The 25,691-nt window shown below is 42.7% G+C and overlaps 1 protein-coding gene across 3 annotated transcripts in view; it reads left to right on the top strand.

Annotated features, from left to right (window-relative positions):
• Positions 1-3,824: 3,824 nt before the first annotated feature.
• The window catches only part of ARMC3 (armadillo repeat containing 3), a 103,313-nt gene continuing 81,446 nt past the window's right edge, over positions 3,825-25,691 (top strand). Inside the window, exons 1-2 of one of the 3 annotated variants that reach the window (XR_012847770.1) lie at positions 3,825-3,962; positions 18,907-18,955. Coding sequence is in view for 2 of the 3 variants with exons in the window: in XM_075827559.1 (XP_075683674.1) it covers positions 18,908-18,955 (48 nt within the window). In the remaining variant the exon portion in view is untranslated. The remainder of the gene's footprint in view (positions 3,963-18,906; positions 18,956-25,691) is intronic. The other 2 variants (XM_075827559.1, XM_075827558.1) reach the window with 2 other exon arrangements.

Genomic DNA, 25,691 nt, shown 5'->3' with positions numbered 1-25,691 from the left:
TTGGAAATCATGGAGCCTATATACTGGTCCTCCAGTTGGGTGCTCTGCTATTGGTGCCATGAATTATTTCTTGATGTTTTCTATTTACATACAAACACAGCTGCTCTAAAAATTCTGCTGGTTGCCCTTGGAAACAGATTGCCGTTTTCAACTTCCTGCTGTCAGACATGTGACCAAACAGTTTAGTCCTGACTGTTAAAGGGCTTTGCCCATCAGGGACATTTATGGCATATCCACTGGATATGGCATAAATGTTAGATAGATGCGGGTCCCACCTCTGGGCCAATGCGTTTCAGAGATACAAAAGCACGGCATTACAATATTTGTACAGTTTTTTAGGGGGTGCATGTGGAACTGGACAGCTGTGCATTGATACCAGTCATACGTGGGCTCTGAGGGGGCTAAAAAGACCCTCTCTTTATAAGGCGACACTTGTACTATAAATTGCATGTGATAGGGAGTCCCTAATACAAATTTAGGATTAGAGAAATTCTACCCGTTTAAAACTCTTAAGGCTGGGATGAGGGGTAGGCAAACTAGGCGGCTATCTGGGGTGTCATTAATAAAAGGGGCGCGCAATTTATGGATTGTAAAAAAAACACAACGCTCTACCCTTACATTTCTATGCAAACGATTAGATGCTGTATCTGAGAGGCTGATAATCCTGATGAGTGCTTCCCTTTAGTGCATTGGTGAGGGAAGAGAGCCTGTCACACAGGATTAAACTTTCACTGCGCGGTAGATGCACATTGGAACCAATATGTAGTTTTCTGTAGAGTACAGCGGGTGATTGAATAAAAAGAGCGAGTTTCATGTGGTAGTATGTATACAGTATATATATATATATACACATACACACAGCGTATATATATATTGTCAGGATCTGTACGTATGGTGGGCTGCAGTTAGCAATAACAATGTTGATGCTGTTCAAGCATAAAGTCCACGCTTAGCTTTATTACAGTCTAAAAATAAAGTGCTTGCCCAGCATACAAGACTTGCAGCATATAAACAATGCAAACACTTGGCTCAACTGGGCACTGACTAAACAGCAGGTTTCCTCACCTATTATAAATCATGACTTCAGTGTTCATTGGATCAGGCTTTCTACACTATCCTTGTGTGGATTCCCGGGCTCTGACCTCTCTGCACCAACCGCAGAGTTTTAAGGCTGGGCTCACACGTCACGGTTAAAATGCGTTTTTTTTTCCACGACCACCGAAAAACCTGTAGCATTCTGCTGCGTTTTTTCACAAATTGTGGCAAAACACCCCTTTTAGCTGTAGACCCTACAACAGATACATGGTAGAGTGACAATTATTGAGAACTGCACATATGTGGGGAGGATACGGTTGAAGGAAGTACATATTATAAATAAGGGCCTGTTCACATCCGGAACCCCGGATCGGAAAGCGAACGGGGTGATGTGAACAGGCCCTAAGAATTCTAAGACTTGGTGGTGAAGAATTGGGGGCTATTAAATGAATGATATGATGAGCCGGAGGGACTGGAGGGTAAGGGGTACAGTCCAGAGATCTAACAAATATGACTGATCATTTATAGTACTGGTATCCTAATATGGGGCAGAGACATTTTGGGTCCCGTCAGACTCCAGGGCCCAGGTGCAACCGTAACCTCTGCGCCCCCTATAGTTACGTCCCTGGTATAGTCTGAAACCCCAGCCGTGTGTAGCAAGAGAACTTGTCCCACCACTAAACCCGTTCTTCACCGTACTCAAGGAATCGGTACAAAAAGCAGCAATTACTGGTAGAATTGGAGAGTTTATCTAATGGAGATGGACAGTTGTAACATAATTGTGTAACTATTTCCAATAAATCGTTGAAATTCTTTTGTCTCCTAAATTATACTTCAATTAAACAGGAGCGCGTTATGAGACGAATGTAGAAATAAAAAGTATATATTAACTGCAAGTAAATTATGCCGTTTCGCTCTCCAATTTAGAATTTAATTTCGGTAATAGTGATAAAGCCTTTGCTTTAAGCTTCAGAAGCAATTTCTCTAATATAATGGCTTCTGTTTAATGTGTGTGATCACTATCGGAGAGATTACAAAAGTTCCGGGCTGTATGGAAAATGGAGGATTTAAGCGTAGACCACAGTTTGACACTGAATGCGTATAGACTGCCAATGTCCACTTCCATTAAAGTAATAAAAAAAAAAATGCACTTGCCGAAGATCTCCCCGGGGAGTACGATATGAGCAAAGATTTAGCAAATCAACTTTACAGTACTGACCTAAATAGACATTAACAGATGTTTCAATATTTATAGATGCTGACTTTTACAATAAATCGTATTACACTTACCTTTGGCAGCTGTCTACCAGATTAAGGCCCAAAACAGACAAAGGCCAGAATTCGGGAAAGAGTGTCTTATTTCAAGCATCTGGTGCTCTGCTGACTGCTCCCACTGTTCCCGGCTATAAGGGAACTTGATGAATATTACAGGATAAACATCCAGCTATAAGGCCCTGTTCACACAGAGTATTTTGCAGGCAGAAAAAATCTGCTTCAAAATTCATTCTGGAATTTTGAGGCAGATTTTAACCTGCCTGCACTTTCTTGGCAAGGTCTTTGCAGCATTTTTCGCAACATTTTTCGGCCGCAGCCATTGACGGGCATCCTGTGTCCACAGGATAGGTCATGAGTATATGATTGGTGGGGGTCTAACAGCCAGGCCCCGCACCGATCAGCTGTTCCGGCTGCCTCCGGGCACTGGATGTTATGCGGATAGGTCATCAGAATGAAAAATCGCCCCGTGCCCGAACAACCCCTTTAAGACACTTAAGACACCTTTGAACTTTGTTTCTTATAAGGACATGAATTGTGAGTAGCAGAGCCAGGGCTGTTAGGCGTATTTGCCGCGGTTTTTGCCGCGAAAACCGTGGCAAAAACCGCGGCAGAAAACGGCCGAAATTGACTCCCATTGTTTTCAATGGGAGGTGGAGGTGTTTGTTTTACCACGAGCAGAAAAAACGCTCACGGTAAAAAGAAGCGACATGCCCTATCTTGAGGCGTTTTCCGCCTCAAAAACCCCATTGAAGTAAAAGGGAGACTTTTTTTGACGCGTTTTTTTGCCACGATTTTTGACCACTTCAAAAAACCGGAGTTGATTTTTTCAGGCAGAATTTTTTGCCTGCAAAAAACTCTGTGTGAACAAACCCTGAAGCTGCAGCTGTGCAACATATTTATCAATGTCCAGATAGGATTTGGGCTTTTCGTAGCAGTTCCTCGTGCACCGTACCATACCTGGTGCAGAGCTTGTGCCTGTGTTAGGACAGTCATTAGGATTATATTCCCGCAGCTGCTATTGTATATTCCGTTTATTATAATGAATAGTCACCACGCATGGGCAGTCATCAAACAATTAATATGCCATAAATGTCTTTATATTTGCCACCAGTCCCGATTTTGGCGGGACACTACAGTAAAATGTTTGATGGCTTTCAGCTACCGGTTTTTCAAGCATATTTGGGGGGGGGGGGGGCGTTTACCCCCCAAAATATGCCTGAAAACACAGCGTGTGAACATACCCTAACTGTGGAACAGCAAAACACAAAAGATAAAGTTACCAAGTATTTTTCTTTCAGATTTTTATGAGAAAAAGCTCTAAAAAAAATTCTTCCAATTAATGCATATCATTTTTTTTATATTAAACTGTGTAATTATAAAGAATTGTAAAATCTTAGAGGTTTCATTTTTATGCAGCTGGTTACACAAATGATACCCCTGACAATTATACTATTTGCAATCAGCACAAAAAACAGATGTGAAGAGCATAAGCCCTGCAGTACCACATAGGGGGCGACATAGAGCGCACTGCCGGATGTTCTCCACGCTGTCCTCGGTGCGCGTTCCCTTGTAATGTACATGCGCGCCGCCGACGTTTCCTAGCAACCATACACACAACGGAGAACAAGAACCGGAGCAGCGCACAGCAGCAGGTAACTACCGAGAAATACGTACACGATACGGGACGCGGTGTAACTGCACAACATGCGGGAATCAGAGCAGTTTACAGATACAAATCATTGTAATTATGGAGATAGAAATTTGTTTAGCAAATCGTGAAGAAACCTGAATGTTTGGGTTTGGAATAGAGGGTGTATGGTGTAATATGTATATATGTGCATTTATATTTTTGTGTGGATTTATAGGTTTTAGTAAAAAAAAAAAAAAGATAGGTACAGTATATAATATGTGTAACTGTGTATATATATATGTGTTTTCACTATATACGCCTACAGCAGGCCATACACATATAATAAAACCCACCGATTGCGGATTGCTAACTAATGTGTATAGGACCGCCCTTTTCTCACCCAATGGAAGATGCCGGAGTAAAGAGGGATCGATCATGCTGATTGCCATGCCCGATCCTTTAGTCTCGTGGGAGATTAGCGGTTGCCAGATGTGTGGCAGCGGGATATTACCCTTTTCCAAATATAAAACGGAAAAAACATGCACTTTTGGCCAAGCCAAGTATGCATGGCAGAGATAGCAGGAGCTCGAGCGTACGGCCGACAGCTATTTCAAGTAGACATCATATAGGAAACGTTTTAAAGGGCACCTGTGAGGACTCAGAACTGCTGACAGCGTGATATAGGGCAGGAGAAGGCATTCTAAACATACATTATTTCACCCGGCACGGCAGTCTCAAGTGCCACTCTCTGCTCTAGCAGCCAATCAGGAGACCACTAGATCCGTCACTCAGAGCAAAGGGGTGTGGCTTGCAGCGTGCAGTGACACTTGCAATTGGCGCACTGGGGAAATGAAACATCGATTTCTTGGTTATTCACCTTGCATGACCGAAAAAACAGGAAGGTCTCGTCCACACGCTGCGGAATTGCCGCATTTTTTCTGGCCGGAATTTCGGCCGGAAAAACGCAGCAGAAGTCAGTAGCAGCATAGTGGATTAGATTTAACAAATCTCATCCACACGCTGCGTAAAATTTCCCAGTCTAAATTGACCTGCGGTGCGTATTTTTCGGATCGCAGCATGTCAATTCCTGCTACGGAAAGTGTCCAGAATTGTTGCGTTTTTCGGAGGAGACGTCTCCATCTCCTAACATTGGGAAAAGCGCAGCAATTTACGCACCATCTTCTGCAGGAAATGGTGCGTTTTTTCCGCAGCGGAAGCCTTTGACTTTCAACGGAATTGCTGCAGAAATTTTCTGCAACAATTCCGTTGCGTGTGGACAAGCCCTTAGGATAAAAATGCCCTCCCTTCCCCTATATCACCCTGTCAGCAGTTTTGAGGTTGCCAACCTTCTGCAAGTTGAACTTTAAAGTGTTTTTCCCATCAAGGCGATTAATCCTATTAGGCCTATGGATGTCATAGAAGGGGTCCTCCAGATCCGCTGCTGAAAGTGGTTATTGCTCTCAAGGGCGGACTTGCCATGACCATGTATTAGATGCTCAGCCGTTGATCTTAATGGGTGCAGTGTAATATTACAATTATCCCACAGCGTGGAAGGGCCAGCAGTCAGTTACCTGGTGGGCAGATCATCGTTGGGGGAACTGCCAAACAAAAGGGGATGATCCTGATGTAATAACCTGTTCAAGACCCATTTATGAACTACGTTTATCATGTACGCCAGGAAAGCTCCGGACTTACACGATAAACGTGTCTGTAGGGCTCCATTAGCCCGACGGAGGCTAAAACATTGTCCTATTGGCCTCCATCGGCCTGGTATACGTCATAAACCTATTTTTTTTAAGGATGGAATAGCATAGTAGAAAACACTATTCTATCCTGAGGGATAAAAGAACAAACATATGCTGCAAAGTATACGTTTTGTTTTTAACATTGGAGCCTATGGGTGGCGGATACCACTGTTAGACATTCGTCACAGGTATACGTTAGACGTATACGCCAGAAAGCTCCAGTGACGTTACTATCTATATATGGACAACTATATCGCTGGAGCTTCCCCGCTCTGCCCAAGGACTCCGGCCCAGGGGAAGCTCCTGACGTCTTTGTCAAATATGTTTAACATGAAAACTTTTTTTTAAACAATAAATTGTTTTCTGATGACACTTTGCCTTTAAAGCTTACAATTTAATCTCCTTTTCAAAGTTTAGAGTCATTGGAGGAAATAATCATAACCTTTTTTTTATATAACGCCGACATGTTCATCAGGGGTTCTGGTATTTTTGACGGCAAGAATAATGCAGTCTGCAGTGCTATTCTTGCTGTCAAAGATGCCTGAAATCTGACGTACCCCATTATAATCCAATGAGGTCTGCCAGAATTGAAATCGGATTTGACATAGCTGTGGTGGCTCTGTAACAGAGGCGTAGCTAAAGGCTCATCAACTTGGCCCCTCGTGCAAGTTCCCTTCACAGCCGTGGCCCGTCCATAACATTTAGCTGCATCAGTGCCCCCTGTACAGTAATATTGCCCCCTTTGTGCCCAACACAGTACTAGCGCCCCCATTTGTGCCCCACAAAGTAATAGTGCCCCCACACAGTAATAATACCCCCATTATGCCCCCATAAACTGATAGCTGCCCCCTTTGTGTCCTACACAGTAATAATACCCACTTTGTGCCCCACAATGTATTAATGCCCCTTTATTCCCCATGGTATATAGTGCCCTTTTTTGTGCCCCCACACAGTAGTAATAAAACCCACTTTGTTTCCCACCACAGTAATGTTCCCCTTTGCGCCCCCATGAGTAGTGCTCTCAAAGTAATCCCCCCTGTGCTCCCCACAACGTTAACTCCCCAGCATGGACCCCTCAATCTGACCCTAGATCAGACATTAAAAAAAGGGCTTTTACTCACCGTCCCTGGCCTTTTTTCAGGGCTGGCTTCCCTCTTCAGGGCTGGCATGGCCAGCCTGCCCCGGATCCCCACAGAGTGCCACATCAGGGCCATAGCCAATAAAACGTCCTGGTGCTGGCAGATGTGGCAGGCTGTGGGGTTCAGGGATGGGATGGTCTCCCTGCAAACCTCCATCCCTTCCGGATACGGCGGAGTATACCCTAGGCTCCATGCATACGACCATGGTACGGATCCCTGTGGTACAGATCAGTTATGCGACGACCTATACAAAGGTTTTTCTTGTCACAGATTCCGCATAAATCTGTAAGATAAAAATTGTGGGATGTTACATCGCATACGATGTTTTACAGGTATTCTCCCCTAGAAGCAATAATTCAAATATACAGGTCACCACACGGGCATGGAGTGTGACAAAACATAATAGGGTCGCCATGTGCCGATGTACAGACTCAACGCACACAGAAATGGCGCGTGCATGAGCCCTTAGGAAGAAATACAAATTTCACCACACCGAATATCTCCACAATGATGTTTTATACATGAGATGGAGTAAATAGTGATTTGTGACTGCTCAATATCTGCAACTTGAAATACTGGAACAGGAGTTGCTGTTGAATCTTTAATGTAAGTTACACCTGTGACACCTAAATCTGGTCAAATCCAGCTGTCACATAGATTCAAGTAACAGAATGAGGTTATGTGGCATTCAGAAACAGGTGGTAATGATGTGATTTACCCTCGGCAGTAACGCTGACCAGATGTAACGCTCCTATACCATCTGCCTGTACACTGCACTTCAGAAGTTTGACAATAGTTTGTTATTTTGGCTCCATGGAACTATGAGACTGTGATTATGAGGTTAAAGTGTGGACGGTCAGCCAAAAGTCTGCAGACTGTCAGTTAGACTGTCATCAAAACCCTAATTTGATGGTTTGTACATCCATATTGGGTGAACGCATAGGCCCGTATTTACTAAAAAAAAGTCTAAAGGAGATAGTCGGCATGGTTTTTATGACATTTTTTAAAAGGTTTACAGCCTTTAATAAATTTGGTGCATTTTGAACTGTCTAACAATCAAATAATAAAATCTATGCCTGCTATGAGCAACTTTTTAGGACACAATTTACACCAAAACGTGGCGTAAACTGCATAATAATTGTGGGCCAGTGGTTCCATTTTACAAGATGGATGGATATTATCACAGAAATCATGACACATTATTAAATGGGTTTTCCCACCAGAAGTGATTGCATATCACTCTCACAACCACCTCATTATTGGTGGGAGTCTAACTGCCACTGATCCTCAAAATTAAAGGGTAACTAAACTTTAAAAAAAACTTTTGACAAGTCATAGTGACATGTCAGAAGTTTTGATCGGTGGGGGCTCTGAGACCCCCACTGATCACTAAAATGAAGCGGCAGAAGCGCTCCGGTGAGCTTTGGACTGCTTAGTCTCTGATCGGCTTTCCTTGGAAAGCCGAACGAGCGGTATATAAATTGATAGACTTTTTATTGAGCCCCTACACTTCTCTGAGGAAAGCCGATCAGAAACTAAGCAGCAGAGTGCTCAGTCGCCTCCTCGTTTTAGTGATTGGTGGGGGTCTCAGCGCTCGGACACCGACAGATCAAAACTTTTGACACATCACTACGACATGTCAAAAGTTTTTTAAAAGTTTGGTTATGCTTTAAGTGAGCCGCAGCCCTAGCACTACGGGTGTGTTCAGATGTTACAGTTGAGGTGAAGGTAAGATTGCATTAGAAAAACACATCCGAAAACACCATGCGTTTTTTAAGGCAGTTGCGAAAAAAATGCAACCGCATCGTATCAAATAGTCATAAAAATGCATGTTGTTTTTGGACATGCTTTTTTTATGCGCTTTTAACCACACCTCAACTGCAATGTCTAAATACACCCCCTATAGCCTAATTCTCCTTCACAGTTTTTTTCCTGCGCAGTAAAAAACCCGCCATGCACCAAAATGCAATTAAGCTGTGTTGCAGTTTACTAGACAGTAGGCCGACGGGCCCCACAATGTTCAGAGAAACTTCTGAAGAGGCTTGTGCCCCTTTGTTCTCGGAATCAGCGTTGGTATCAGGGGTTGGATTCCCATAAAACATGAAGTGGTAACATATTTTAGTGATATGCCAGAACTTCTGAAGAGGAGAATTTCTCTTCAAAAAGCCTGAAGAACCAAACAGGACACGGTGGATTTGAAACCGAAATAAGTAATGGTGAATTCATAAATTGCCAATTTGTTGCAGATTATCGGTGCAGAATCTGCACCAAAAATCTGCATCAATGTACAGCACAGTAATGCAAAAAAAACGCTGTGTTTTGCGCGCGCAAAAGGTCCGTGTGGCATCAGCATATGGTGCGCGGCTGTGTGATTTTCGCGCAGCCGGCATCATGATGACACTCTGGTTTTATGTTTACAAACAGAAAAGCACATGGTGCTTTTCTGTTTTCATTCATTGTGTTTACTGCTGTTGCGCGAATCACGCGCGGCACCCGGAAGTGCTTCCGTGTGCCGAGCGCAATTTGCACGCACCCATTGACTTCAATGGGTGCGTGCAGCGCGAAACATGGGCAAATATAGGACATGTCGTGCGTTCACTGACAGTCTGAACGGCCCCATTCTGTAACATAGGTCCGTGCGACGGGCATGATTTCCCTGCGCGTAGCACGGGCGTATTATACCTTTGTGTAAATAAGGCCTAAATGTGGATGGGGTTTTCTAAATCTATGTGGTAGTCAGGGCATGCGGTGGATTTTCAAATCTGCAGCATGTCAATTCTACCGCAGATTTGTTGTGGATTTTCACAGTGGATTTCACTTTTTGCAATGCAAAGTGTGAAATCTTCAGCAAAATCTGCATCTAACACAAGCAGATTCACTGTGGATCTGCGGCAGATTTTGCCCATCACATCTAGGGTTATGCCAAGATCGACATTTATCACCTATCCAAAATTGAGGTGATAAAATTCTGATGGCTGGGGGCCCCTCCACTGAGACCTTCACCGATTCGCCATTCCTGCTCTCTGCACAGTCACAGTGAGGGGGAGTTTGAATGAAGCCGCAGTTGAGCGCGCGCGGTGCCACTTTATTCAAAGTCTATGAGGGAGTGACTTAGATAGCCCAGCGCCGTACTCGACTATGTTCATAAGAAGTGGGGCCTCCAGCGATCAGACATTTGTCACCTAACCTGTGAATAGGTAATAATAAATGTCATTCTTGGCACAACACCCTGGGGCTGTGGATTGGTTAGTGCAGTTTATGTCTCCAAAAGATGCAATGATGCAAAAGTTGTGGTATAAAAAATAGCAGGACACCAAATTTTTATTTTTTAATAGCAAAATAATTTGGAATGAAATGGTTTCTGTGCCACATAATGATTGTGTATACCACAAAATTGAATTTGTGGTACAAAGCTTTTTATTAGGTGAATTAATTATAAGCGATTTTATGTCCACTTCTGTGTTTAAAGGGATTGTGAACCGGACAACTGATGACCTATTCACCGGATAGGTCATCAGTACATGATCTGTGGGGGTCCGACAACCGGACCTTGCACCGTTAAGCCGCAGCGGCTGCCTCCGGGCATCGGACGTCCATGCCGGGAAGCAGATAGCTCCGGTCATGGAATAGTTCTGCAGCACAGCCGCTATGCAGAGTATGGAGCTTCCAACTCCATACATAGCATTATGTGCCATAACATCCGGCCACCTGAGCAGCTGATCGTTGCGGGGTTCGGGTGTCGGACTCGCACCGATGATATACTGGTGACCTATCTGGTGGATAGGTCATCAGTTGTCCGGTAGTGGACAACCCCTTTAACTCAAAAAATTGCCATAAAAACTGCATGTGTGTGTAATGACGGGGTAGGGAGACAGACAGGTGAGCCCTAATCTACCCGCCACTCAGTCCCTGCCTACTTGCACGGCCCGTCCTAGGCGACGGCGTACAACTGGGTGACGGTCCCTACGCTCAATATGTGCACGACAGACAAACAGACAAGGGTACACAGAAGCTAAGGGAAATGGGGACACCGTGAGCAACAGGAGTAGTGAACGAGCCGAGTCAAACCAGGAGTGTACGAGGTACCAAACGCAGAGCAGGAGCGTAGTCAGTAAAGCCAGAGTCAGTATGAAGCAAGGTCAATAATAATAGCAGGAGCAGCAGAGCCAGGAAACAGGAAAGAATCACAGGCAACGACAAGCAGGAAATGAGGGTATAAATTGACCAAGGGCGGGAGCTAGAACCGTCTGGCCAGGCTGTGATAGGTTCTCCCACTCCTGAGCCTACCAGCCTGAGTGGTAGCAGATCGAGTCACTCTATCAGACCTAGGAGCAGGTGGAGACTGATTACCCACGGACGTCGACACAGAAGCTGTGTCTGGCAGATCCTTTACAGTGTGATTGACTTTGATGCAGTTTTTGGTGCAATTTTTTGGCTCAGTTTTTTGAGCCAAGGCCAGAAATGGTTTCAAAAGGTAGGAAAAGTATAAAGATAGACTGACGCATCTTCTTTCTTTTGTATCCACTATTGTGTTTGGCTCAATAAATGAGTCAAAAACTGCAGCTAACAGCATGAAAACTGTGTGTGATCCTAGACTTTGGCTGGATTCATACAATGCGTTTTCCTGCATTTTTTTGTTGTTTTGTATGAGGTTTTTTAGTGTGACGAGATGTTTAATTAAAGTCTATAATAAATTAGAAAATGCACTACACACAACTGTGTTTTGGTTTGTGGCGATTTGAGGCAAGTTTGTGGTCAGTGGTGTTTTTTTCCAAATGCAGCATGCTCTGGGTATGGAGTATTTTCAGGCGTTTTCCTATAGACCTCTCTGTTCAACTTCAAAAACGCCAGAAAAAAACCTTGTACAAAATACACAAGGAAGAACACCACAAAAAATGCCAGAAAAAGTGCATGTTACATTTTAATAACGCTAGCTTTTTTAGAAACTGTTTTAGATGCAGTTAAAATTGACAAAAAAAATCTGTGTGTGAAAGAGGCCTAATCGCTGCGAAAATGTGGCAAAATGCTGCATCTTTTTGTAAAAATAACAGCAAAATCGGTGTATCGCTTTAAAAAGAGCCAAAGCCAAAGCCAGAAGTGGATCCAAAAGGAAGGCAAGGTACAAAGAAAAGACTGACGCATCTCCTTTTGTGTCCACTCATGTATTTGGCAGAAAAAACAACTGGGCAGCAAGCATAATGCATGTTAAACAGTGTAGATGGACATCAAAGAGCCCTTCAGCCTCTGATTTTTAGTCGGTTTTTGTAGCCGAAAAAGTTTTTTTTTAGCTGTTTTTGGAGCTGTTTTTCCATTGACATAATGAAAAACTGTTTTTGGTTCAGTTTTTTTTTTAGCCAAACACAGTAGTGGACACAAAAAGGAGATGACTCAGACTTTCCTTAAGGCCAGGATCATACACACAGTTTTGATGCAGTTTTTGGTGCAGTTTTATAAGCCAAAGCCAGTAGTGGACCCAACAGAAAGGAATGGTATAAAATGTGCCCATTCCAGTGTCTGCCTCAAAAAACTGAGCCAAAAACTGCACCAAAACTGTGAGTGTGTGAAACTGGCCTTAAACCATTACTTATTTTTAGATCCACTTCTGACTTTGGCTAAAAAAAGTGAGCCAAAAACCGCCACAAAAACGGTGTCAAAACTGTATGTGTGATCCTAGCCTAAGGCCTTATTCACACGAGAGTGTTTCCCGTCCGTGTGCTATCTGTATTAACAGCACACTGACCCAAGCAATTCAATGGCGCTATACACACATCCTTTTTTTCATTGAGCGTGTGTCCGTTGTGACAAACTCTCTGCATGTCCCATTTTGGTCTGTTCTATGCGGATCGAACTTGCCCATTGAAGTCTATGGGTGTGTGAAAAACACGGACAGCACACAGACGACATCTGTGTGCTGTCCATTTTTCACGCATAAGTTGCTAAAGAAGTGCAGAGAAAAAAGTAAGTAAAACCAGAGGGGAAACATGGACAAGAAAAACGTATAACACGCGGAAACCACACTGGCGCAACTCTGACAGTCATATGCATGAAAAACGTCCCGTTCTTTGCCGATGCAAATTGGACACGGTTGTATGGATAAGGCCTAAGGTGCATCAGAAGCCAGGACAAATTTACCTCATATTTCTATAGCTATTCTGAATGAGAAAATGTTTCCAGCTATCAGTCTTCTGCCGCAAGTTGCTGTACCCATTACTGCAAACAGGAACATAAATATGAATTTGTCAATGCAAACTTCATATAAAATGTAACTACAATGAAAGAAACAATTATAGTGAATTAATGAAGGACAATTAAATCCTGTTTCTCTTTGAATGCAGTTTCATATTATTCTTGACACCGGCATGTATAATTCGTGGGGGATGTGTGTAAAAATGTAAATTTACACAGCGAGAACTATTCCCTTAGTAAAAACTTGCAAGTTACAGTAATTTCAGGTGATAATTAAAAACAGAAAAATGTAAAACATAATACAATGAAGGTAAGAGAGAAGATACCTCAGTAATGCTCCTAGTAAGCAGCATTGCTGTATTCTCAACAGGACAGGTTTTTCTTACAAAACGGCTGTGACTTTTGGGGTTGGGAGTCCTGAGCCATAATATAAAACTCTATGGGACTTTTGTATCAAAACTCAGAAAAAGTTTATGAAGAAGCATAACTTTTTTTAAAACAAGGACTAACACTGCATCGTTTTCATATCCAACATTCTACACAGAATAATTTTATACTGTAGCTTAGTGCTCGGAGCTTAATTTTTCTGATACAGAGATCCAAGTTCCCTGCATAGTCTGTTAAATTATAACATTTTGGCCGCCTACTGCCACCACTAGGGGGAACTTACTACATACATTTTGTTAATGACTTCAATGTTTTAAAGGGTTATCCTCGTCTCATAAAGTCAAGGCATATCGCTAGGATAGCTCATCACTTACTGATTGGTTGGGGTCCGACCTCTGGCACCCCCACCAATCCTGAGAATAAAGGGGCATTAGCGATGGGTTATTACTGTGGCCACTTTACTGTTTTTCCCTGCACAGCATCAGTGCCACCCGCTTTGTAGTTCATTTCAGTACGGCCCCATTCAAGTGTGTGTCGCTCTGCAGGAAAAACTTTGAAGGGTACTCAGTGCTGCAACCCCTTTATTCTCAAAATCAGTGAGGTGCCAGAGGTTGGGCCTCCACCAATCAGAAAGTGTGATCATGGAATAACCCTTTGAAGCGTACCCTAACCGTATCGGTACATGAAACTCTGTTTCTGGCCATTGTATGACTTGTATTCTGCATTTTTTAGCACTTTTCCCCTGCAGGATCTATCACTAATTCTTAGCTTTCTCTGAGCTAGTGGGTAGAGCCTAACTGCTATCATGTCTTCTACACATAGAAATATGCTCCATCTATCTAATCTATCTATCTATCTATCTATCTATCTATCTATCTATCTATCTATCTATCTATCTATCTATCTATCTATCTATCTATCTATCTATCTATCTATCTATCTATCTATCTATCTATCTATCTATCTATCTATCATCTATCTCATATCTATCCATCTATGTATTTATCTATCTATTGTGAATATATACTAAGACAGTTTAGCACAACTTCAAATAAGTAAGATCTGGTAGCATGCAGGTGTTTTATGTCAATTATGTACCTACGTTCCATTAGTATTGTGGAATATAATGAATACAGGTTTATATGAGAACCTTGATTGTCCTGTGTCTACCAGAGCTGAACATTATTGCTGATGATATTATTATATTATTGAACATTACTTTGTCTCAGTCATCCAATATTATGTATGCCTCTGTCAGCTTGTGTTCACAGTACATTTCATAAATTGCAGTCGGGTTCATAAGTGTCACAAATATAATTGCCTGCTTGCATGTGCAGCCATGTAAATGCTCCATTCCTGACTATATCACTAGGTTATCATTTATCATCTTGAAAGGTAAACATATTATTTTTTTCCACACAGACAATAAGCATCAGGCGTCATAAACGCACACTTTTTGCTTATGCCAGCCCAAATTAAGGTCCCTAGGGGACCCTGGGCAAAATGCTGTGTGGGGGACACCTTCCCCTTCTTGCAGAGTAAAAATCTCAGGATGCAGGTAAAAGTTGATTTGCAAAGCAGCAGTAAATGGAAAACTTACTAAAAAATATTGTCTTATTAGTCTTCAAGATCAACTATACATTAGACAAAAAATATTCACTGTCCAAAAGTATTCCATAAAATGCAAAATGATAAAATAAAAATAAAACCACATTGCCCAAATAAAAATACTGCAGTGCCTAAATAAAAGTGCTACATAGTGTCTTATAATTGCAACCATAGAGTGCCCAAATAATAATGCCATATACTGCCCAAAATTAGCTTCATAAATACCACCATATAGTGCAAAAATAGAAATGCTATACCATGTCTAAAAGATACAGACTACCCAGAAAAAAATGTGATCCACAGCATACTAATAGAGTGTACAAATAATACCACCAGTGCCCAAATAAGGGCCTGTTCACATCAGCAGCGAGTACCATTTTGGGTTTCCATTCATCTACTTCGTCAGAGGAACGGAAAGCAGAACGGAAACTACAGCTTTTGTTTGCATTACCATTGATTTCAATGGTAATCCTTCCATTTCAGTGGGTTTCCGTTTGTTTCCGTCCCGTAAAGTTTGCATTTTTTTAATGGAAACAATAGCGTAGTCGACTACCCTATTGTTTCCGTGAAAAGAACGGAATCAAAAGGGTTGTCTCAAGCTTAAAAATTATCTCCAAACCACAGGATAGGTGATAACATGCTGATCGGTGCGGGTCCGACTCCTGGGAACCCCTATCGATCATGAGAACGGGGGTCCCGTTTCTCTGAATGAACTGAGTGGCAGGTCGTGCACGTGCACTGCCGCTCCATTAACTGTCTAAGAAATCTGAGTACAGCACTCGGCTATCTCCGGCAGTGCCATAGAGAATGAATGGAACAGCAGGGCGCAAGCGCGACCTGCCGCTCCATTCATTCAGAGCAACGGGACACCCATTCCCACCATCAGTGGGGGTGCCAGTGGTCGGACCCCCACTGATCAGCATGATATCAGCTATCCTGTGGATAGGAGATAACTTTCGGAGATAAGGATCAATAGAACCAGTACACAGAACAATAATCATTAAAAGTGGTTTCCCCAAGAAACACATATATCCCCTACCCACAGGAGAGAGAGAACGGGGGACCGAAAGTCAACCGAAGTTATCCATGAGAATGCAGCGCTGGTGCACATGCTCGGCTAGTCCTCCATTCATTTCTGTGGGACTTCAGGAACCGCTGTCTCCGGCAGCTCGATAGTAATGTATGGTCGAGCGCTGGTTGAGCATTCTCATGGAACACTTCAGGGGACTTTAGGTCCCCCGTTCTCATCGCTGGGGGTCCCAGCGGTCTGACTCCCAGTGATCACATATGTATCCCCTATCCTGTGGATAGGGAAAACATGTCCCTTTAATGTCTTTTCTAATTGTATCATTAAAGGCTTATTCCCATCTCAGACTCTTATAGCATATCCACAAGATATCTGTCACCTCTGCGGTTAACAACGCTCACCGCTCAAGAGTTAACTGCCCACTTTACAGTCGAAGGCCTCATTTGCATATTGGGCACCAAAACTAATGGCACCGATATCTCAGGAATGGTGGAGGCTAGAAGAAACAAAACAAAAAACGCCAGAATCCGTGATGCATCGGCAATTTAACTGAGATGTCCGCTGCAGTTTTTTTTGGCCAAGTGACAGGTCCTCTGCATTGTATTATACAACAGAATGTGCATCCATATTGGTTTCTACATTGGCTTTCAAGAACCTGATAGTAAAACTGTCACTTTTTTTTATTGACTTACTGCTCAGTTTCTGATAAAATAATTCAAAGGTGACAACAAATATGTCTTCCCTTCCTGTTGGTACTTTTGCAAGAATGGTTGATGCAACAAAACAGAAAAATGCCAATATCTCTTTATGCAAAACAAATAAAATGAAGAAACGTTGGTTATCAATGTAAGGCTGGATTCACACGAGCACATTACGTCCGTAATGGACGGACGTATTTCGGCCGGAAGTCCCGGACCGAACAAACTGCAGGGTGCCGGGCTCCTAGCATCATAGTTATGTACGATCCTAGGAGTCCCTGCCTCGCTGCCGGACAACTGTCCCGTACTGTAATCATGTTTTCAGTACGGGACAGTAGTTCCACGGAGAGGCAGTGACTCCTAGCATCGTACATAACTATGATGCTAGGAGCCCGGCTCCCTGCAGTGTGTTCGGTCCGGGACTTGCGGCCGAAATACGTTCCGTCCCTTACGGATGTAACAAGCTCGTGTGAATCCAGCCTCAGGCTTCGTTCATATCTGCGTCAGGGTCCCGTTCTGGGGTCCCGTCTGAGCTTCCCATCAGAATGGAACCCTGACTGAGATAAACGAAAAGCATGGATTTTCGTTTGCCTCACCATTGATTTCAATGGTGACGGATCCGGTGCAAATGGTTTCCGTTTGTCTCAGTTGTGCACGGGTTCTGTCGTTTTGATGGAATGAATAGTGCAGTCGACTACGGTATTAATTTCGTCCAAACTACGGAACCCTTGCACAAATGAGATAAATGGAAACCATTTGCACCGGATCCGTCACCATTGAAATCAATGGTGATGTAAAGAGAAACCTATGATTTCCATTTGTCTCAGTCAGGGTTCCATTCTAACGGTAAGCTCAAACGGAGCGTCAGAACGGCATCCTGACGCAGATGTGAACGAAGCCTAACTTCTGATTCACTACTGTATGGCCATATTAATATTTGCAAATCTTCTTTGATTCAATTAAAGTGAAATAAAAACAATTATTATATACAATAGTATTTTGTATTATTATTATTATTATTATTATTATATATGTTGGGCTTAATCAAGTTTAGACTTTGCCTCCTTAGCTATGTCTTTGTCTTCTACAGGTATGTAGTTCATGGGATACCCTATGGGTCGGTTCACATGTTGCGTAAATACGTTGAGTAAAATCTGCAGCAAATACAGTAGCAGCAAAGTGAAGGAGATAGAACAAATCTCATCCCATCTAGTGCGTTTTTTCGCCTGGAATTCCGTGCGGCGCACAGGGCGGATACGCTGCGTGATTTTAGGCAGCGTATCCGCCCCGTGTGTACTCAGCGCTTGATGAATTTATCTTCCACACTTATTGTGGGTGAAAGGTGTTTACTGAATTTTTGTCCAACTTAATATTTATTCCGCTCACCATTATACATATACTTGGTATTTATATATTTTTGTGCCATATTTATTATAATCTGTATTTATTTCGGTTCCCCTGTATGAATTTATGTTACACACATGCATTTTGTCATGAAGAGGTCATTGGTCTTCCACCGCAATTTTTAATGGGTGTATTAAACGTTTTTATTGTAATTGTGTTAATGTATATATTCATTAATAAAGAGATCATTATTTTGTGTATTATTTATTATTATTTTTTAAATGTTCTACTCTATCATTGAAACATTAAAATATAGAGTCACTGGCTGGAAAATCTATTTATAGGGAACCTGTCACTAGATTTTAGGGCACTGAACCACCAGCATGTCATTATACTGCTGGGGAAAAGAATCCTAAACGTGCCCCTGTCAAAACTGTCCGTAATAGCATTTTGTGTAAAAAGAAGTTATAATACAGTGTGCGCTGTACGTAAATTACCAGAGAAGAGTCCTGATGAGTCCAACTGTATCCTGCACATGCTCAGTGCTCAGATGAAGCCGAGACTGGTACACCTGGACTCGTGCAAGATACTGTTAGACTCATCAGGACTCTTCTCTGGTAATTTACATACAGCGCACACTGTATTATAACGTCTTTTTACACAAAATGCCAAAACGGACAGTTTTGAGAGGGGCACGTTTTGCTTTTCCCCAGTAGTATAATGACATGCTGGTGGTTTAGTGCCCTATCATTTAGTGACAGGTTCTATTTACATGGAGGCTTATAGTGGAATATTCTGTATTCTAAGTGTATTCTGTCTTGAATTTTTGTAGAATGGGGAAGAAAATAAAGAAGGAAGTTGAACCCCCACCAAAGGACGTGGTAAGTTTATCTAAGCCAGCAACAAGGAGCAGGTTTAGGAAGTGTAGATGTCAGAATTGATCACTATTATGTTCAAGGATGGGAGAAAAAGTTGACATCACATTGTTAAATGGCTGTTCATGAAACGAGACAATAGAATTTTCCACTAAAAATGGAAATAAAATCTATGCTAGGTGTAATTGTTAATATCCAATGTGTCTTTACAAGAGGATTTAAATGTGATTTAACTCATACTTTATTCCTAAATTATAATTTTTTTATTATTATTATTATTATTCATACCTGATATATTTGCAAATATTTAGCAAATTAACACTGCAGTCGCCTGTTTGAGTATTCTCCATTGGCTAGTTACCATGCAGGCGTAGTCACAAACAAGAGCGGGCACTCATAATTGTATATCATAATTGTGTAATCCAAATATTATCCTTAAAGGGGTTCTTAGGGATTTTTAAAAAATCTTTTTAATTACTTGTTTTCAATTAGGGCCTCTTCACATCACGTTTTTCCTTCTATTGGAGGTTTACGTCGGGAGGAGTTCCGACGTATACCTACAGTATGACAGAAGGCATCGACGTACACCACTGTGTAGGTATACAGTGGGATACATTGCCCGAACTCCCCGTGCACAGCGCTATTTTAATGGACATTGATGTCAGGGGCTTTCAACTGTGGAGTACCCGGCCAGAGCATCACAAGCGCTCTAGCCTGGGACTTCTATCTTCGGAAAGCCCTTGACGTCGCTGTTCATATATGACGTTAGGGGCTTTGTAATGTGAGAATTCCTGGCCAGAGCTTCGGCAATGCTTTGGCCGGGGATTCCGCTTCTAGAGGGAGCCCCTGACGTCACTGACAGTGACTTTAGAGGTTCTGAGATTCTGGAATCCACGGCCAGAGCGTCGGCAACGCTCTGGCCGGGGTTTCCGCTCCTGGAAGAGCCCCTGGCGCCACTGGAGAGTGACGTCAGGGGTTTTAAGATGCCAGAATCTCCAGCTAGAGCGTCGGCAGGAATCCCAAGGCCGAGCGCTACCTGACGCTCTTCCTGGAGATTCTGGCCCTCGGACAGTTCAATTTAACATATACCTGTGACACATGCCAAACAGTGGCATCCGTGACACATAGGCTATCTTGTAAAAAAAACGTATACTATGTAATCAGGAAGTGGCCGGGAGGCAGCCTGTGCACAAAAAGCTAGAACGGGGTTTAGGGGACTCCGTTCAAGAGATAGGTTTTTTGTTTTTTTTTATCCACATTGGGTTTCTCCTGTTTCTAAGGGTATGTTCACACGCCCTATTTACGGATGTAATTCAGGCGTTTTACGCCTCAAATTACGCCCGAAAAAACGGCTCCAAACCATCTGCAAACATCTGCCCATTGCTTGCAATGGGTCTTACGATATTCTGTGCAGACAGGCTTTTTTTTTACATGCCGCTGTCAAAAGACGGCGCGTAAAAAGACGCCCGCCTCAGGGTATGTTCACACGGCGGGGGTCCGTAACGGCTGAAATTACGGGGATGTTTCAGCCTGAAAACATCCCCGTAATTTCAGCCGTACCGGCATGTGCAGGCGCTTGAACGCCGCGTCAATTACGGCCGTAATTAGCGCTGCTATTCATTGGAGTCAATGAATAGCGGCTCCAATTACGGCCAAAGAAGTGACAGGTCACTTCTTTGACGCGGGCGTCTAGTTACGCGCCGTCATTTGACAGCGGCGCGTAAATATACGCCTCGTGTGAACAGACAAACGTCTGCCCATTGCTTTCAATGGGCAGATGTTTGTCAGCGCTATTGAGGCGCTATTTTCAGACGTAATTCGGGGCCAAAACGCCCGAATTACGTCCGTAAATAGGCCGTGTGAACATACCCTCAAAGAAGTGCATGTCACTTCTTGGGACGTAATTGGAGCAGTTTTTCATTGACTCCAATGAAAACCAGCTCCAATTACGTCTGTAAAAGACGCCGCGAAAAACGCGTGCACTTGTCAAAACATCTGAAATTCAGGAGCTGTTTTCGCCTGAAAACAGCTCCGTAATTTCAGACGTAATTGGCGTTGGCGTGTGAACATACCCTAACTCTTTAAGGTAGAGCTATGTACCCCATACAATGAAACTGTAAGAAACTTTTGAAAATATTCCATTTGGTATCTGTACTGATTTAAAATGTTAAACGCGTTGTCAAAGAGTTTAACCCCTTCCCGACATTTAGCGTACATGTACGTCATGGAAAGCATTGACTTCCCGCAAAATGCCGTACATGTACGTCAAATGTTTGGCACCAGCTCAGAAACTGAGTCGGTGCCATCATCACCGGATCTCAGCTGGATCTTACAGCTGACATCCGACTGTAACGGCGGGGACCGAAATTAGCTTCGATCCCCGCCATTAACCCCTTAAGTGCAGCGCTCAAACGCGATCGCTGCACTTAAGGTGTTTGCAGCTCATCGGAGCCCCAGCAATGAAATTGCCGGGGTTCCGGTGGCTGCAATGGCAACCGGAGGCCTAATACTGGCCTCCCGGTCTGCCTAGCACCGAAGCCGGTCAAGATCCGCCCGGCGGCGGAGCCTGATCGGCTTCCGTAGCTGCCGGCAAGATGGCGCCGGGTCAGGAGCTGATCCGGCGTCATCAGCGGTGGATGTCAGCTGTACTGTACAGCTGACATCGGCCTGTAACGGCAGGAACCGGAGCTAGCTCCGATCCCTGCCATTAACCCCTTCGATGCAGCAATCGAAAGCGATTGCTGCATCGTAGCGGTTACTAGCAGATCGCCAGCCCTGACAGGCAATCAGGACTGGCGACTGCTGTTATGGCAACAGGAGACACAATGGTCTCCTGCTCTGCCATTACGGAAGCCGATTTAGGCCCCGCCGGGAGGCGAAGCCTAATCGGCTTGCTGTCAGTGAATGACTGACAGATCTAATACATTGCACTACATAGGTAGTGCAATGTATTAGAAAAAAAAATATCTGACCGTTGGACCTTCAAGTCCCCTAGTGGGACTTGAAGAAAAGTGTAAAAAAAGTATAAAAAAGTGTAAAAAAAAGTGCAAAAAATAAAAGTTTGAAAACAATAAAAGTTTCAAGTAATGAAATAAAACACAATCCCCCTTTTACTCTTATCAAGTCCTTTATTATTGAAAAATAATAATAAACCATATGTATTTGGTATCGCCACGACCGTAACGACCTGAGGTATCAAAATATTGTATTATTTATTGCACGCGGTGAACAGCGTAAAAAAAACCGTAAAAAACGTTACCAGAGTTTCTGTTTTTTAGTCACTTTGCCCTACAAATATTAGAATAAAAAGTGATCAAAAAGTCGCACGTATCCAAAAATGGTACCTATAAAAACTATAGCTCGTCCCGCAAAAAACAAGCCCTCATACACCTCCGTCGACAAAAAAATTAAAACGTTATGGTTCTCACAACTTGGCGACAGAAAAAAAATACATTCTTTTTACAAAAGTAATTTTATTGTGAAAAAAGTTGTAAAACATAAAAAAATTCTATAAATTAGGTATCGCCAGAATCGTACTGACCCGCAGAATAAAGTTAACATGTAATTTATAACGCATGGTGAACGCTGTATAAAAAAACCGAAAAAAGCTGTGCCAGAATTGCGTTTTTTTGTTTACCTGGCATCCCAAAAAATAGGATAAAAGGTGATCAAAAAGTCACATGTACCCCAAAATGGTACCAATAATAACTACAGCTCATCCCGCAACAAACCAGCCCTCATACCGCTACGTCTATGAAAAATAAAATTAGTTATGGCTCCAATAAGTCAGGAAATAAAAAAAATATGCAGTTGTGCCCGAGGGGAACATTTCTTCAGTTTGAAGAGGCGATTTATCAAGGACCTAAAATTAGGGAACCAGGAAAGGGAGGGCCCAAACATATCCGCTGGAAGCGACGGTGCCCGTATTATACCAGGACAACACTTCCTAGCAAAATTCCCCAAACTGCAAAGGTGCGGAGTGTGGACCAAAAGGGGGATAAGAAATGACACCATTTATCAGTGCGACACTGGACTGTGCGGAAAGGATTGCTTCACAGCGTAACACACATCTATGGATTATTTTATTTTTTTCATACCACCTGACTATGCCCCTTATATACTCCGCCCCGCTTACATGTACCCCCTCATTATAAAACACCAGCAATACTCAAACAAATTTAGTACCAAGCAAAATCCGCTCTCCAAAAGCCAAATGGTGCTCCCTCGGCTCTGAACCCTACAGCGTGCCCAAACAGCAGTTTCCTTCAACATATATGGCATCGCCATACCCGGGAGAACCCTTTTCACAATTTTTGGGGTGTGTGTCTCCAGTGTCATAAGCTTGGCATGACATATTTGCCACTGAATGGCATATCTAGGGAAAAATATACATTTTTAATTTGCACCATCCGCAGCGCATTCATTTATGGAAAAGACCTGTGGGGTGAAAATCCTCACTACACCTCTTAATAAATGCCTTGAGGGGTGCAGTTTCCATAATGGGGTCACTTCTCAGGGGTTTCTTTTTATTATTTCACATCTGAGCCTCTGCAGTTGTGAACCAATACTTTGTAAATCGCCAAATTAGGCCTCCACTCTGCATGGTACTCTTCACTCCTGAGCCCTGTCATATGTCCAGGCAAAAGATTAGGGCCACATGTAGGGTGTTTCTAAAACCGGGAAACACCGCATAATAATTAGAGGGCTGTCTTGTTATGGTGGCACAAGCCGGGCACCACATATTGGCATATCTATCGAAGAAAATCCCATTTTCACTCTGCAACATCGAGTGAACACTAATTTCTACAAAACACCTGCAGGGTTAAAATGCTTACTACACCCCTTGGTAAATGCATTGAGGGGTGTTGTTTCCAAAATGGGGTCACTTCTGGGGGGTTTCCACTGTTTTGGGTCCACGGGCGCCCAGAAACCAATCCAGCAACATCTGCACTCCAAATGGCGGTCCTTTCCTTCTGAGCCCTGCCGTTTGCCCAAACAGCAGTTTATGACCACATATGGGGTATTGCCGTTCTCGGGAGGAATTGCTTTACAAATTTTGGGTTCTTTTTTTCCTTTATTTGTTGAGAAAATGAAAAAATTTGCGCTAAAGCTACGTCTTATTGAAGAAAAAGGACTGTTTTTATTTTCACTGCCTAATTCTAATAAATTCTATGAAACGTCTGTGGGGTCAAAATGCTTACTACACCCCTAGATGAATTCCTCAAGAGGTGTAGTTTCCTAAATGGAGTCCCTTTTTGGGCGTTTTCATTGTTTTGTCCCCTCAGGGGCTTTGTAAATGTGACATGGCCTCCGCAAACCATTCCTGCTAAATGTGATCTCAAAAAGCCAAATAGTGCTGTTTCCCTTCTAAGCCCTGCCGTGTGTCCAAACAACCGTTTATTACCACATGTGGGGTGTTGTTTTACTCGGGAGAAATTGCTTTACAAATTTTGCGATGCTTTTTCTCCTTTAGTCCTTGTGGAAATGAGAAAAAAAATCGCTAAACCTACATTTTCTTTGAAGAAATGTTGATTTTAATTTTCACGGCCTACTTCCAATAATTTCTGTAAAAAACCTGTGCGGTCAAAATGCTCACTGTACCCCTAGATAATTTCCTTGAGGTGTCTAGTTTCCCAGATGGGGTCACTTTTGGGGGATTTTCACTGTTTTGGCACCGCAAGAGCCGTTCAAACCTGACATGGTGCCTAAAATATATTCTAACAAAAATAAGGCCCCAAAATCCCCTAGGTGTTCCTTTGCTTCTGAGGCCGGCGCTTCAGTCCAGTAGCACGCTACGGCCACATGTGGGATATTTCCTAAAACTGCAGAAACTGGGCAACAAATATTGAGTTGCATTTCTCTGGTAAAACCTTCTGTGTTATAAAAAAAATTGTATTAAAAATTTATTTCTGCAAAAAAATATGAAATTTGTACATTTCACCTCTACATTGCTTTAATTCCTGTGAAATGTGTAAAGGGTTAAGACATTTTCTAAATGCTGTTTTGAATACTTTGAGGGGTGAAGTTTTTAAAATGGGGTTACTTTTTGGGGGTTTCTCATATATAAGGCCCTCAAAACCACTTCACAACTGAACTGGCCCCTGTAAAAATAGCCTTTTGAAATTTTCTTGAAAATGTGAGAAATTGCTGCTAAAGTTCTAAGCCTTGTAACGTCCTAGAAAAATAAAAGGATGTTCAAAAAACGATGCAAATCTAAAGTAGATATATGGGGGATGTTAGTTAGCAACAATTTTGTGTGGTATAACTGCCTGTCTTACAAGCAGATACATTTAAATTGAGAAAAATGCTAATTTTTGCAATTTTTCACTATATTTTCGTGTTTTTCACAATTAAATACTGAATGTATCGACCAAATTTTACCACTATCTTAAAGTCCAATGTGTCACGAGAAAACAATCTCAGAATCGCCCGGATAGGTGAAAGCATTTCAACGTTATTACCACATAAAGTGAAACATGTCAGATTTGAAAAATGAGGCTCTGTCAGAAAGGTCAAAAGTGGCTAAAGAGGGAAGGGGTTAATAAATAACAATAGTTAAAACAGACAACACACGGACGGGACACACATTGGTGTGAATAAGGCTTTAGCTGTAGTAGATGCTGCAGGTGACTCTGGAGGAAATGAGACATTCATTGCACAGTATGTAACACCGCCAAAGCAGGGACACGCTATTATTTCGTACATTGCACATAGAGTGGGGGAGGGGGGACATTCATGGATC

The sequence above is a fragment of the Rhinoderma darwinii genome, chromosome 5 (genome assembly GCF_050947455.1).
Source record: "Rhinoderma darwinii isolate aRhiDar2 chromosome 5, aRhiDar2.hap1, whole genome shotgun sequence".
In the NCBI taxonomy this organism is placed as follows: Eukaryota; Metazoa; Chordata; class Amphibia; order Anura; family Rhinodermatidae; genus Rhinoderma; species Rhinoderma darwinii.
This window is presented reverse-complemented; position numbering and strand designations above follow the sequence as displayed.